Source organism: Alternaria ethzedia, assembly GCF_023757985.1.
Source record: "Alternaria ethzedia strain BMP 0044 chromosome Unknown scaffold_6, whole genome shotgun sequence".
Classification (NCBI taxonomy): Eukaryota; Fungi; Ascomycota; class Dothideomycetes; order Pleosporales; family Pleosporaceae; genus Alternaria; species Alternaria ethzedia.
The window spans coordinates 1,129,064-1,142,522 of record NW_026056199.1 but is presented as its reverse complement, the minus strand read 5'-3'; the positions used below and the strand labels follow the sequence as shown (position 1 = coordinate 1,142,522).

At 53.9% G+C, this 13,459-nt stretch overlaps 3 protein-coding genes across 3 annotated transcripts; 1 reads left to right on the top strand and 2 right to left on the bottom strand.

Moving 5' to 3' along the window:
• Window positions 1-1,984: 1,984 nt before the first annotated feature.
• On the bottom strand, window positions 1,985-3,495 carry J4E87_003669 (uncharacterized protein; the record flags this gene model as incomplete). The annotated part of the gene is made up of 6 exons (XM_049375294.1): window positions 1,985-2,249; window positions 2,300-2,695; window positions 2,749-3,007; window positions 3,061-3,195; window positions 3,253-3,415; window positions 3,472-3,495. The coding sequence occupies 6 exons, from the start codon at window positions 3,493-3,495 to the stop codon at window positions 1,985-1,987; spliced, it is 1,242 nt and encodes a 413-aa protein (XP_049235216.1).
• A 1,018-nt stretch (window positions 3,496-4,513) lies between these two features.
• On the top strand, window positions 4,514-5,497 carry J4E87_003668 (uncharacterized protein; the record flags this gene model as incomplete). The annotated part of the gene is made up of 1 exon (XM_049375293.1): window positions 4,514-5,497. One exon carries the CDS (start codon window positions 4,514-4,516, stop codon window positions 5,495-5,497), a length of 984 nt encoding a protein of 327 aa, XP_049235215.1.
• A 914-nt stretch (window positions 5,498-6,411) lies between these two features.
• J4E87_003667 (uncharacterized protein) lies at window positions 6,412-8,932 on the bottom strand (the record flags this gene model as incomplete). The annotated part of the gene is made up of 5 exons (XM_049375292.1): window positions 6,412-6,552; window positions 6,604-7,219; window positions 7,307-8,423; window positions 8,564-8,892; window positions 8,928-8,932. The coding sequence occupies 5 exons, from the start codon at window positions 8,930-8,932 to the stop codon at window positions 6,412-6,414; spliced, it is 2,208 nt and encodes a 735-aa protein (XP_049235214.1).
• Window positions 8,933-13,459: the final 4,527 nt, after the last annotated feature.

Genomic DNA, 13,459 nt, shown 5'->3' with positions numbered 1-13,459 from the left:
AGACGGTGAGCGTCTTCATGACATTCGATGATATACTGTACCATATCTTTCGCGAAAGCCCATACAAAAGGCCCACAGGCGCCGCCGCCATCAGCGTAGCACCGGTTGTGGAGCTTTTGGTTTGGGCAGTGCATTTCTCGGTGGAGATTAGTGTCAAGCGTCTTTTGATCAATCTTGTAGTCTGGTCGCGTTTCCGCATAGATTCTGCTGAAACCACGGAGTAGTACCATAGCCGCTTCAAAATTAGTGGACGTACCATCAGAGTCGTAGTGTCGTGCATGGATAACCGGCTGGTGACAGTCGATGATCACCAAGGTCCAGTGTGTACCGAGCAAATGGCCGCTACGATCTCCAGCGTGTATCCTTTTCCAGCCATTACTCACGGGAATCATGACGAACTTGTTTGTTCCTATCGTCTTCTGCAGCGCACCCCCGGCTTCTAAAGTCGCGGTCTCGTCGCGGCCAATCGTGTACAATTCCGCAGCGAAAGGCGTACCGAGAATGGCGATGTCGTGATATTCGCAACCAAGTATACGGTAGATGGCATCGAGGCCAATGTCCAGAACTTCATCATAGAACCAGACTCCGATGTGATCAATTTCGCCGAAGTGTTCGTTGCGAAGCTGAGCCCTTTCCGTCTCGAGGTATACCATGTGCTTGTCGCGGTCTAGCTCACTGGTACTAAGCTTATGCCTTTGAAGCACAAGATCTCTTTCCACGGCATCTTCTACCGCTCCGCCATCGTCGTTGCTCAATTGAGGGTATCGCTGATCCGGCGTTTGGTACAAGTCGACAGACCATCGCCGGCGTAAATAAGGAACTGTGCGGGCACTTCCACATGCCTCATCTATTTTATCGTCGCGATCTTCCGTTAAAAGAGCGCCGAACCGAGTGGTGTGCGCATGTCGTGTGCGAATGCGCTCGGTCGATATGGACTCGTCCAGATCGATATGGGAGAGACCTTTCGTACTTAGAAAATCATTCAGTATGTCTTGTCCGCTTACTACGAGCGCTTCAGATGAGCTCTGGATCTTTTGGAAAAGGTGTCTGCGTTGGTCCACCATCGCGAAGTCCTTCTTTCCCTCTTCAACGACAGAGGTGAGCTTGAGGCATAACGCCAAAGCCACGGTCGTGAGGCATACATCAGAAGGCTTTGAATATGCTGGAGAGCATATAGCCTTTGTCTGAACGGCTTTTGTTGGTATTGTTGTGATGTCATCAGCTTTGTGGCTGTACGACCCCTTGATCACTAAACAAAGAATGGGTGAGTGACAAACCGTCAATGAGTGACTGAGTGTGTACAAACATAATGATGATACATGGCGATGAAGTAGTCAAATGGTTCTGCTACATGCTTTCTGCGTAGTTAGTACATGGAGAAAGGACAGCCATGACATCTAAGGCAGCTAGCACCCACGACGTTGGATTAAGGATCACATTTTCGACGTTGGATTAAAGTTCGAAACAGCTATGAAAAGCCCTCCGTGGATCTGAGCTAGGATTACCAGCCGTCGGCCTGTGCTACACTAAGGAAGGGGAGTCAGTTCCCAGGAGACAAAGTGTCGGAGTCGGAGTGGGTGTGTCGGTCTCGGTCTCGGGATCACCCTAGCCTTTTTCGTTCGGTGGACGTTCGCCCGAGCCCGTCACAGAAACTGACTAGAGTACCCGAGCATCTCCCGCTTTTCAAAATGCCCTTGTTTTGTGCATACGCCACCCTGTGGAGACTGTTTTACCTTGTCTACGGGTCTGTCCTCGCGTTATGGGGGTGGAGCCTGTTGACGGCGTGTCAGTACCACGTGGGACCGCGCCATAGCGGAGGCGACGATCAGGTCATGCTAGGATCAATGGATGATGAGTAAACAGTACTTGTGCGACTTAGGCTAAAGGTATACAACGCTTGTTAGAGCGAGACTCTGACGAAAAGGTACATGGTAGGCGCGCCCCACTGAGCGGTGCCACGTTCGCTTTTGATTGCTCGACTTGACTACTTCAAAGACCAGACACCATTTTCCTCAATGATGTCAATCGGCCTGTTTTCATCGAGCGATCTTCTGCCTGCCTCGAGAATTGCGGTCGTCGCGATAGTGTTCTTCAGAGTTGGGAGTGGCCGCGCGTCTAGCTGCTCGAGTGTGACCTCGCCTGCGTTGAGCTTGTTGACGGCATCAACGAACTTCTCAAAAGAGATGTATCCGTAGCCGATCTGGCCTGCGAAGTTGCCCTCCTCATCGGGAGCGTACTTCATGTAAAATCTGTAAGTGGTTAGTACGCAAAGGGATGACTTTGCGATGTTTGGACTCACGGGTTGTACCAGAGGAGACCACCCTCGTCGTCAGTAACGTCGTAACCGCGCTTGGCCTGATTGACGCGGATTTCTCCTGTAGATGCCATGTAGTGGAAGTACTGATTCGAGTGTACACCGGCTTTCTGAGGTGCTGCCCAGCCAGCTGTGTAAACACCTGTTCCGACCTTGCTAGGGTCATCCTTCTTCACCCAGTTGGTGAGCAGTGTGATGGTATCCTCGGTAGCAGGATCGCAGCCCAGTCCTGTTGCAATGCCCTTTGCAGCACTAGCCATGACGCGTACTGGCTTCCAATCGGGGATCATGGACTCGTTGATGTCGATGTGGTGAGAATTGAGGTAGTAGGAGATGTCAGAATCGATACCCGCCCAGGCCTTGAACGTCTCCAGTTGGCTCCTGATCGAAGTATTAGCAAATAGAGTCTTCGATTCAGTAGGGGTTGAATGTACTTTGGCTGGCTCATGTAGGAGTAGAAGTAGTTGAAATCGCCCAGCTTCTGCGCCCGGAAACGCGCGTCAGCATACGCAGGATCGTATCGCTTGTGGTGCTCAATGTAAACGAAGACATTGTGTTTCTTCGCAGCCGCCAAAAGCGCCTGGTGATGTTCCAGGAGCTTCACCGCGGGCTTCGTGATGAGGACGTGGATTCCGCGTTCGATGGCGTACAGAGCGATCGGGTAGTGAGTGGTGTCAGGTGTGAAGATGGTGACTATGCAACGTCAATTGGAGGAGCCAATTAAGCGGATGTATATTGCAACTCACTGGCACTGCCCTTTGGAAGCGCGTCAATCGCTGTCTTGTACGCATTCGGATCGGTTTTGCCTTCCTTTGGGAACTCCTCAAATGACACGTCCAAGTTGTTGTATGCCTCGGAAATGTTCTTCTGGAGATGCTCGCCTGGCAAATATCAGCATGCCGGACATGGTGAAACCGTCCAGATGCTGTGCGACTCACGGATTGCGGGGAATTTGCCGCCCGATGTGCCCACCATAGACAGCTTGCCCACTTTGCCGCGTCTTCGAAGGTCGAACAGCGTCAGGCCTACGACACCGACCTTCTTGTCCGACTTGGAGGCGCCCCCTCCGACGAATCCTGTCGTGTACTCTCCAGTACCGACCTGGAGTGCAATTAGCATTGACATGCGACGCGCCGCAGATGTGAGGGGCAACGTACCATGAGTACTTCTACTGGCGCCATGTTGCAGTAGTTTTGCAGGTTTGAGAGATTTTGTAGATGATAGAGAGGATTGACAGCTACCGTCTTGATCTCGAGCAAGATGAGACGAGACAAGAGCTGGAATTGAAGGGGATGCGCTGCTTCAATACCCGACACAGCTTCGTCGGCCTTTGACCACTTATCGATAGCGACGGAAGATATATGACCCAGCAACGCGATGAGGGGCACGAGGCCTCACGCGTGCTGCCGGCAGCCGCGGCCGGATGACGTTGCATCATTCGAGGCCTTGGTCATGGTGGGGGCTGTGTCTTGCTCAGCGCGGCGGTTTGCATCTGTTTCCGATGGCCGTGGCGTCTCCAGGCCGTCGAGGAAGCAGCGAGGCTCGTCTCGACATGGCGGAATTGTCTTGGAGTAATTCCTTGGGGCACGCGCGGTGGTTGGCGTTTATTGCGTTCCGAGGGGTAACGAGGTTCCCCAGAGGCCAAGGAAAGAGCGACACTGGCTTCCCCCACGCGCGTGCCCACCTGCTATTGGTGGAAGAATGCCACCCCGTCCACGACAGCCGTGCTGTGCCACTATGTTCGACAGCTAACCCTGCCCCAGGTGCAGCTCTATCCCATCAGACAACCGCCGACTTTAGTCACTCTCATAGAAAAGGCCGCAGAATGTCCCGCATTTCGCCCAGTGGTGTCCCGAACTCGCCAGATGGCCCACAGCCCTGCACCCAACCTCCAGCCTAGCCCTCGCCGTTGCGGTCCTTGGCGAATCAAACATGACCATTTGACGAGATCTTGAACGGTAGAGCCACTGAGACACGCCAGTCCATGTGGGATGGGAAGTGAGCTCTGCCGAACTTAGCTCCTCTGACTTACTTTGCGCCGATTACCTCCATCTCGCTGCTATATTAAAGCTGACCGAACCCGTGTGTGCATCGTCTTTATTGTTCGCCCCTTCCTCTCCCCCGAAACTTCCGTACTCATATATTACTTGCCTTGTTCTTTTCCAGTCTCAACTCTTCTTGACTATACATACCGCAAAGATGACATCAAACGGAAACGGGGCCAATGGCCACTCCAAAGAGCGTACTCCTCTTCGGCCAGGCATTTACTCGCCCACGATGACGTTCTTTGACCCCGAGACCGAGGAGCTAGATATCCCTACCATCAAGAAGCACGCAGTACGACTTGCCGAGGCTGGCCTTGTTGGTCTCGTCACAATGGGATCCAACGGAGAGGCTGTCCATCTGTCACGGGCTGAGAAGACCGCTGTCACGCGAGCAACCCGTGAGGCCCTCGACGAGGCTGGCTACCAAAACGTCCCGGTCATTGTCGGAGCTTCTGAACACGGCATAAAGCTTACCATCGAGCTCTGCAAAGAAGCAGAGGCGGCGGGTGGCGAGTACGTTCTTACTGTCCCTCCCAGCTATTACCGCTATGCTATCGATGAAGACGCCATTTACGAGTACTTTACCAAAGTCGCAGACGGCTCACCACTCCCAATCATTCTATACAACTACCCGGGAGCTGTTGCCGGCATCGATATGGACAGCGACCTCATCATCAAGCTTGGAAAGCACCCAAACATTGTTGGTACCAAGTTCACATGCGGTAACACTGGCAAACTCACCCGTGTCGCCCTTGCTACCAACGCCTGCACAATGAAGAGCGAAGGTAGTGGCTATATGGCCTTTGGTGGCATGGCCGACTTCACAGCTCAGACTGCTGCTAGTGGCGGGTCGGGAATCATCGCTGGTGGTGCGAACGTCCTGCCGAAGACGTGCGTCAAGGTCTGGAACCTATGGGCAGAAGGCAAATACGACGAAGCCATTGAACTTCAGAAGGTACTCAGCAAAGGCGATTGGGTTCTCACAAAAGCAGCTATTCCTGGAACCAAGTCAGCACTCCAGTCGTACTACGGCTACGGCGGATACCCCCGCCGGCCACTCAAGAGGCTTCCGCAAGAGAAAGTCGATGCAGTTGCCGAGGGCATCAAGGAAGTTATGGAGGTGGAGAAGAAGTTATAGTTGCTTTCAGTTGTGTTTCCTTGCGTTCATGGTTAGTTGCACTGCCTTTTCTCCGCCCATACTTGTTGACATTGGGGGGCAAAAGCGTCTGTCTGCATTTACGATGCTTCCGTTATCATGTACAGCCGTACCACAATAGATATCCTTTTTGGTTCTTCTCGTCGTGGGATTCGTTTTTGAGTGGGGCAATCCAACACAGCTGACTGCCCCGGAGGTTCCGAGCTTGCGCCTTCCTAGCTGCATCGTCACGTGCTAGCGCGAAAACATCGCACCTGCCTTGCAGTCCCATGCACCATCGTAGAACAGCAACACACTCCCTCACGCCACCTTTGCCTGCCTTCAGTCACCATCTCTCAGCCTCACCGGTCGGCTGCTTGCTGCCATTCCAATACCCGGTCGCGTCTGGAACCTAGCTGCCCTAGCGACTAGCGACGCAGCATCCTTGCCATGGCGATCGAAATATCGGACGCAAAAACTAGATCGCACACCAACGTTTCGCCGCCTTTGCCATTCCAAGGTTTTCTGCCCGAGCGGTAGTCGCGGTACCTATCACAGCCGGCGTTTTGTCTCGCATGTTGAGCTCAGCCTCGGCCGATGCCGAAGCTTCTGGCCATGTGAATGTGACACGGCACATACGTGCGTCCCCAGCTTAACAGCTGTAAAGTGTACATTGGCACTTTGGAAAATATCTACAGTTCGCTGGCCTGATTGCAGCACAGCTAATCGCCCAAAAAGCGCCATCCACAGCTGCATGCAGCTGATCGCATGCGCCTGTTTACGTGTCTTCATAACCACGCGTCGAAAAAGAAATTATAGTTGTACAACGTTCCAGCCAGGTATCCAGCCCGCAGGCTTGTCCGAGTCGCTCCAGACGCCGAATCCCACAAACTTGCTTCGATTGATTTGCGGCTCACTTATATGGCCAATCCGTTTCCTAAACTTGTCCAGCGATACAAGGATAGGACTTCTCGCCGCTTCGCAGGCGTCATCTCTCTGGCGTGGCCGTGGCCTTTTATTTGCGCTAATGTCGAGATCATCACTTTGCGGAAGTTTCTCTGTGTCTCGTTAGCGCTGTCACATCCAGAGACCGGAGTGATGCGGCTTACCTGATACTCGGTGTTCAGAGTCACAACGGCCGCCTCGTGTGCCCTGACAATGGTTTCGCACGCTCGAATAACCCCGTCATTGGTCTCGGTCGATAGCTTGTCCGCTAGAAGGAGCAGGATCAGACTTCCTTGTAGGAGATACATGCCGAACAAGTAGGGCATAAACGACAGATCCGGATCAACATCCAGTATGACTTCTACCGCATGCGCAGCGGATATCGCGTTGGAAGTCGCCGCAAGGAAGGACTGTGAGCAAATCCACATGTTGTCGTCCTCCAATAGTGCCACCGGATCCCATTTGCCGTGTAACAGGATATGCAACACGTGCATGATGTGGGTGGCATATGCCGCGACTTTCCTCGTCTGATGCATCCACTCACTCCGAACTGGGTCTGGGGTGCTGTTGGCCTGCGCTTCCTCATTCGAGCCGCAGCCATGTTGCGCCTTGAAGTCCTCGATGCTGTACGCGTACCGTTCTAACTGGCGGGTGATTTCTGCCTCGTGGAGCTCCCAGGATGTCCGTTGGCCGAATCTTGGATGGTTCTTCTGTGCATTCAGATCTACAATGTCTCCGAGAATCGTCATCAAGGGCAGGAAGAAACCGAAAATGTCATGCCTGTAAAAGTTAGCCTCGTGTTCAGACTCATCGTCATGCGCCAAAGAAACTCCCGCTAGAGTATCTTTGGCCGCGGTCCATACGTACGATGTGCACTCAAAATTGAGTCCCCGTTTCCGTGACCCTGGGTGGCCAGTGTAGAACTCGCCCGCCTGCCAGAGGGTGTCAGGAACCGGCTGGAACAAGTCCTCGCATTCGTTGTCAAGCATCGCCAACGGTCGGTTGTAGCAGAGTCCAAGGTGCCGGTCAACCATGTACAGCAACCACCACAGTCGGCGCCTTTCTTCTTTCATCTCTTCCACGATTGCTGCAGATGGTGTGCCCACGGGTGCCTGCGCGCTGGCGCCTTCCGGCATACCCGCCTCAATCTCCTTCTCTGTTGCAGCTGTCTCTCGCTCTTTCACGGGTCCTTGTGGCAGTTCTCGGCCTAATTTTAGTTCTCGAGCCAGCGACCATGCCGCGTTCCACCACCGCAAAGAAGCCGCTTTGTATTCGCTCGCGGACGTCACGACTCCGAGGTTGATGTACGTAGCGACATCATCCAGGGTGCTGGTGGGTGGCATTGCTCCGTCGGGTCTTCCATCGTATCGTCCTATAGCTCGGTCAACCCCGAAAGCGTCGTGTGCGGCAGATGTCAAGCCAGGTCCAGGAGCGAAACCGTGAGAAGATGGAGAGTGGACAAGAGGCTTGAGCAGATCTACTGTAAGCTTCCACAGCTTCTGGCTGATGATAGCTCTGGCTGACGGCGAAGATGTCAGATAGCTCGCTTCACTCGTCTGGGCAGCGACCCATAGCATGCTTGATAACAGAGCGGGGCTGCATTTCCGGGGCTTGTGTTGTCGGAGGAAACTTCGCTTCCTGAAAACGGATCCGAGAATGTACGGTGAAACCGGTTCCATGAATACCGACGAGGAACTTTGGAAGTAGAATTCGAGGAGATCGCATGCGGTGGTGACATTGAGTATCGGTCCTAGGTGGGGTAGTAGTGGCCCCAAAACAGGGTATCTGCAAGCGGCGATGGCGGCGCCGTTCTGGGAGGAGTTCGCGCTCACTCCAGACTGTGGTGATCCGGTGTCTACAGAACCATAGCTGTGTGGAGACGATTGCCTTCCTGTTGCTTGGTACTGCATTGGATACGTCATGTTGGCGTACTCCGGAGGGATCGAAACCGGTGTACCATTAGGACCAGGAATAAGGTGCATGCCTGTGACTGTCAGCGGCGCTGCTAATATACCACGTATCGCAGATACGCTGGGAGGGGTTCGAGTAACATACGAGACAAACGAGACATGTACACAGACTGGGAGTTTTGTGAAGCACTCCGAGCTCGGCCATCGTACGTACCGTTCATGGCGTACATCAGCTCTTCGCGAGGCATCTCGGCATGCATTGCCGGGTACGCAGCACCGGAACCAAGAAGCAATGGGTCGATCATCATGTGGTTGACAGGTGGATCGAATGTCGTGCCAGGGTTCAGAGCTTGCCAGTCACCTGCAGGCAGACCACCTTTGCCGGCTGGGAAATGTTGTACAACTGGTGTTGCTTCAGACTGCGACCAAACATCTTCGTCCATCTCTGCCATTACGCCGGGCCTCTCGTAATAACTTGAAATCCCATTGGGGGTTTGCGGACTACCACTGGCAGCTGCCTCTTCTCGCTGCTTCTGGATGTGCCTCGGGACCTGCGACTCGTTAGCTACTCGATGCACTTCATATGCGCGATGTACACGCGATACCGAATGCTTCACGTTGAGGGACAAGGTTGTTGATGGTTGGAGGTGCTTACTTTTCCGCGTCGTTTCTTTTCGCGGTTGTACTGGCAGACGTACTCGAGCTCTATGCAGCGCGAACACGGAGCTTGGCCGTTGCATCTTGTTCTCATTCGATGGCAATGATCGCATGCTCGGCTCACTCTTCGCTTCACGGGTGCCGAGCCACGACGTTCAAGCTTGGGTGTCTCTGCTGTTGTGGTCTCCATGGTTGCGTCTGTGAGTTGGGATGACGACTATAACTTCAACCGGCCGCCGTTGTCCCTACATAAGATCAGCATCAGACGGCCCCCACCAAACACGGCCGACGTACTACTTTGTTCCAATGTGGCGACTCAATTCGAGAGCAGCGATTTGCGAGGGAACGGCAGTTTGTGCACGCGGGTGACGTCGCGGGAGTACTTGAGGACGAAGGAGTCGGTTGCCGGAAATCTGGGGACGACCACGGGTCATGCGATACTTGGGGAGCATATGTGGGCCTCCGACAAAGCTTTGGGTGCCGAGGGTACACCCCGACTGTGAAATGTCCTAAGCTGCAAAGACGATTCCAAGGGTCAGTGTGACGATCTGTGGCTTGAAGATTCCATGCGTCCACGCGGGCTTCGAGAAGCGAGATCAACTGGAGAGCAATATCAGAAGACGCAATGTTTAATTCGAGCATTCATGGATGTATGAAAGCTACGACCCATTGGCTACGGCAACCAGGCTCTGGGGCAAGACGTGGCAAGGGTCAGGAACACCGTAGCAGGGGACCGTAGCAAGGGTCAGAAAATCCTACCGCATGATTCGAGCATGGCTAAATACAAATTAGCCGGTGGGAGATGCGCTGCGCAGCGTCGGCGCTAGGAGCGAACCGCAGAGAGCCCCGCTTCTTCGAAGTTCACACCGCACGTCAGCTTCCCGCCAATCCTTGCCTGCGCCGACTACCAATACCTCCTGGCACTTTCTCCAGGTTGTGGCTTGTAGCGCCTGACCATGAATAAGACCCCGAAGCTCTTGCGCAACATGCGTGTCGGAGGTATCATCTTAACGCGCCCGCTATAGCCCCCCTTCGCCGATATTTGGCGCGCCACATTGGGAGCGCTGCTGGTTTGGAATGCCCTCATCTGCTGAAACGGCTTCCGTCCCGTTTCATGGTACCTGGACATCATTGGCGTGCCCTTGCCCGTCAAGGACCAGACGTCAGAACGTCAAAAATATGCACGCTGCCATGGCATCTGAAACCCGATACCTGATACCGACAACGATCTTCTCGTGAAGGCATGGCACGACCTTTGCGCTACGCCCAATGATATCCACACCCGGTCCCACTCCCTTGAAGGAGCGTGCGTGAGTCTCGACCCGCGGACAAGCTTATATTTCAGTATCCACAAAGGAGTCATTAGTACTGAGCGTCGCCGGGCTGCTAACACGAGTATTCGAGCGCACACCGCGACAGCTACGTTGGTTGAAGCGTGAGCTAGGTGTGTCGGTGGATTTTGGCCAAACTTTGTTATGTGGCTTCGCGGTCCCCGCCATGCAGGAGAAGCCGAGCAGTCCTAGGGCCTCCAAGCGACGTTGTAGTGCCTGCAAACCCACCTCCGATATGTGGTCGGCCCAACGTCACCGTTTTTCGTCTATATGCGGAACACCGCGAACTGGCCGTATAATCCTTCTGCCAGCACACCAACAACGTGAACGGTCCAACGACTAATGAACTGGCCGCAATAGCTCTGGAACCAAAAGTCCAACATTGGATCCGCTTATAACTTCATCGATCGGAGACTATCCAGGCATCCTGCGCTTATCTCAGGTACGCGCTACACGGCAAGTTCTCGAAGACTCAAACTTGGAAGCCTCCTCGGGTGTCTTGACCAGTTCGTCAGAGTCTTGCAGCTGGGTCATCAGACCCACGTGGGCGCCATCCGTTGAACAAAACTCTCCTCAGCTGAAACCGTTGGCCGATGGAAAGGGATGGCACTGCTCCCTGGCTCCGTGCCAACGATCTTCATAATTCTGCCCAATTTTGTCGTCACATACTGAGAGTTTGATCCACACCAAGACGAGGGCAGCGCCTGCCGGCCCGTTGAACTAGCTTGCAGCCTCGCAGAATATCAGATGCTGCACCACCACTGAAGTGTCGACTTCTCCGGCCCTACAGGTAGACAGTAAGATTGCTTCATTCTGAGAGGCTGCGCGTTGCGACCACGAGGGGGGCCCGCAATACATCTGCAAGTTCCAGTGCGAGGGCCCGCACAATGAACATGCATAAGGGCAGGGCCCCTTCACTCTGGCTTCGACAAGATGACCAATCTGTGCCTTCTGGGTCCTCTCGCCTGCAGACAGGCGCCAAAGCTCATCCTCTTTGTGTCAAGCCCCGAGACGTGTGACCATACAGCTTTGGCCTTCCTATCTCTGTAAGAGTCAAGCTGATGCAGGATCCCACTCACATTATACTCATGAACGCAATTGTCCGGATCATAATCTATTGAAAGCCATGTTTCCCCACAAAAGATGGGTTTGGAATGCAGTTTGGCAACTGCGTCTGCTCATGCAGTTCGACAGTTCGAGGCCTCAAGGCTTATTGCCAGCTTGCGACGCTTCACTCGCCCTGGCTTATTCACCACTCACAGACCGGATCCCCGCACGTATTTGCTGGATTTTTGCTCCTTTCCTGTAATATGGAACGACATTATTCCAGCCACACACAGAGGTTGTTCAATATGGGCGGGAGGCGTGTTCAGTGCATACTGTACTTACTGCTAGATCAAGGATTCAACACCAGGACACTCGTGATCAAGCGCAGTTGAGTTCACTATGACCATCCCCAGACTATATACTCCTGAGCAATATGAGCTGGAACTCAGACTCGCTAGTTAGGTACTATGGCATGCAGCAGGACCTGCCTCTGTCATGTACCCCAGATTTTCCAACCAGTGAAGCCGGGAACGTGGCCTACACCAAACCTGGGGAACTGACAGCGTCGGCTGAACGGACGGTCCACCCGCTTCGCAAAGACGATGCTTGTCTGCCCTGTAAATCTTATGACCCGCTTCGCTCGACTATACTCTAGGAGGTGCGATGTTCACCGTTGAGATCGATCCGTGACAGCTCTGCGGGGGCGCCGCCTACCGCGTCGGCTATGGCAGAGGCGAAATAGCCGTAGTATAACAGCTACGGCTCGAAACCTCACAGCTGGGGCATCAGGCTTCCTCAGACCCTTGAGGCTTAACCGGCTCATTCTAGCGAGCCTAACCGTCGTTGCCGCCGTCGCAGAGCAGCGTGCGATCATGCAGCCTGCAGCTGATCGAGCAATAATGCGGGGAGAGTATCAGACTGGGGAAGGACTAATGGTGTTGCGGGACGCAAGTCTGACGCATGCTGCATGGAGGAATAACTGATGAAAGGGGCGACGCCTGTTGGTGGCTCAAAATAGTCCGTCCTGCTGATACAGGTGCAGGCACCACTATGGGTGAGATGCAGGTGCTCTGCACAAACCCGGGGCGATATACATGCTCCCCTGAAGTGATAAACACTGCGCGTTCGCCCTTCATCAAACCAGTCAGCAGCCCTCGCACTTGCTCTGGGAACACGACTGATCCTTCTTCGAGCCCCTGTGGAATGATACCGGGAGGCGACGTGTTCCGTACCCGTGGTTATGTCCTTCCATTCACGGATAGGCCGGGTGAGCTGATGCTCCCGGCACACAGGAAGCTCTGATGTCTTTGAGACGAGTAAGATTCAACCATGCCTAGGCGCGCGTTCTTTCTGAGGCAATTTCTGATCCCTCGCTTGATGGCTGAGTCCATGGCTGAGTTTCCAAGTTTCGAGCGGGTGTCACCGCATGGCCACCGTCACGGCAACAGGCGATGCCGTCCGGATCTTGCCAGCCACCTGAGCGGTAGGCACCAGCCCATGCGCGTGGCAGACACTGTCACAAACGCTTGGTCCCTCTGGCAATTAACAGACACTAGATCTGTCTGTTGGGCCCAGACTGACGGTGAGCGTTAGCACACAAGCTGCCATTAGGTCCTTTTGTTTTTCAAGTATCTGAGTGCAGCTGCATCGGCACTTGGTGGTAGCGTACTCTGGGAACAGCCGGCTTGACACTAGGCTACCCAGCTCTGCGATCGCGAGCAAGCAAGCGTTCCTCAGCTCCGACACCGTACGGGCAGTTTCCCGGGCTCAAACAAAGTCTTGGGACATCCTTCTCGAACGTTTCAGACAAACAAATGTGCAACTTGACAGCAATCGGAGCGTTCGCGGTGTTATACGGGATCAACGGGCCTGACCTCGCGAACAGACACTAGTATTGTACTAGTGTAATGTCCCGTCAACCGTGATGAGCCCGCCACTTTCCATCCATCATTTGTTAAGTTACACCCCTGATGACTGAGTATTACGCAACCAAGCTTGTAAACCTGGATATTCCCTACTTTGTTGACATTCTTGGCAGGCCGCATAGACTTTACCTTTTAGGCTTAGAGTTATGG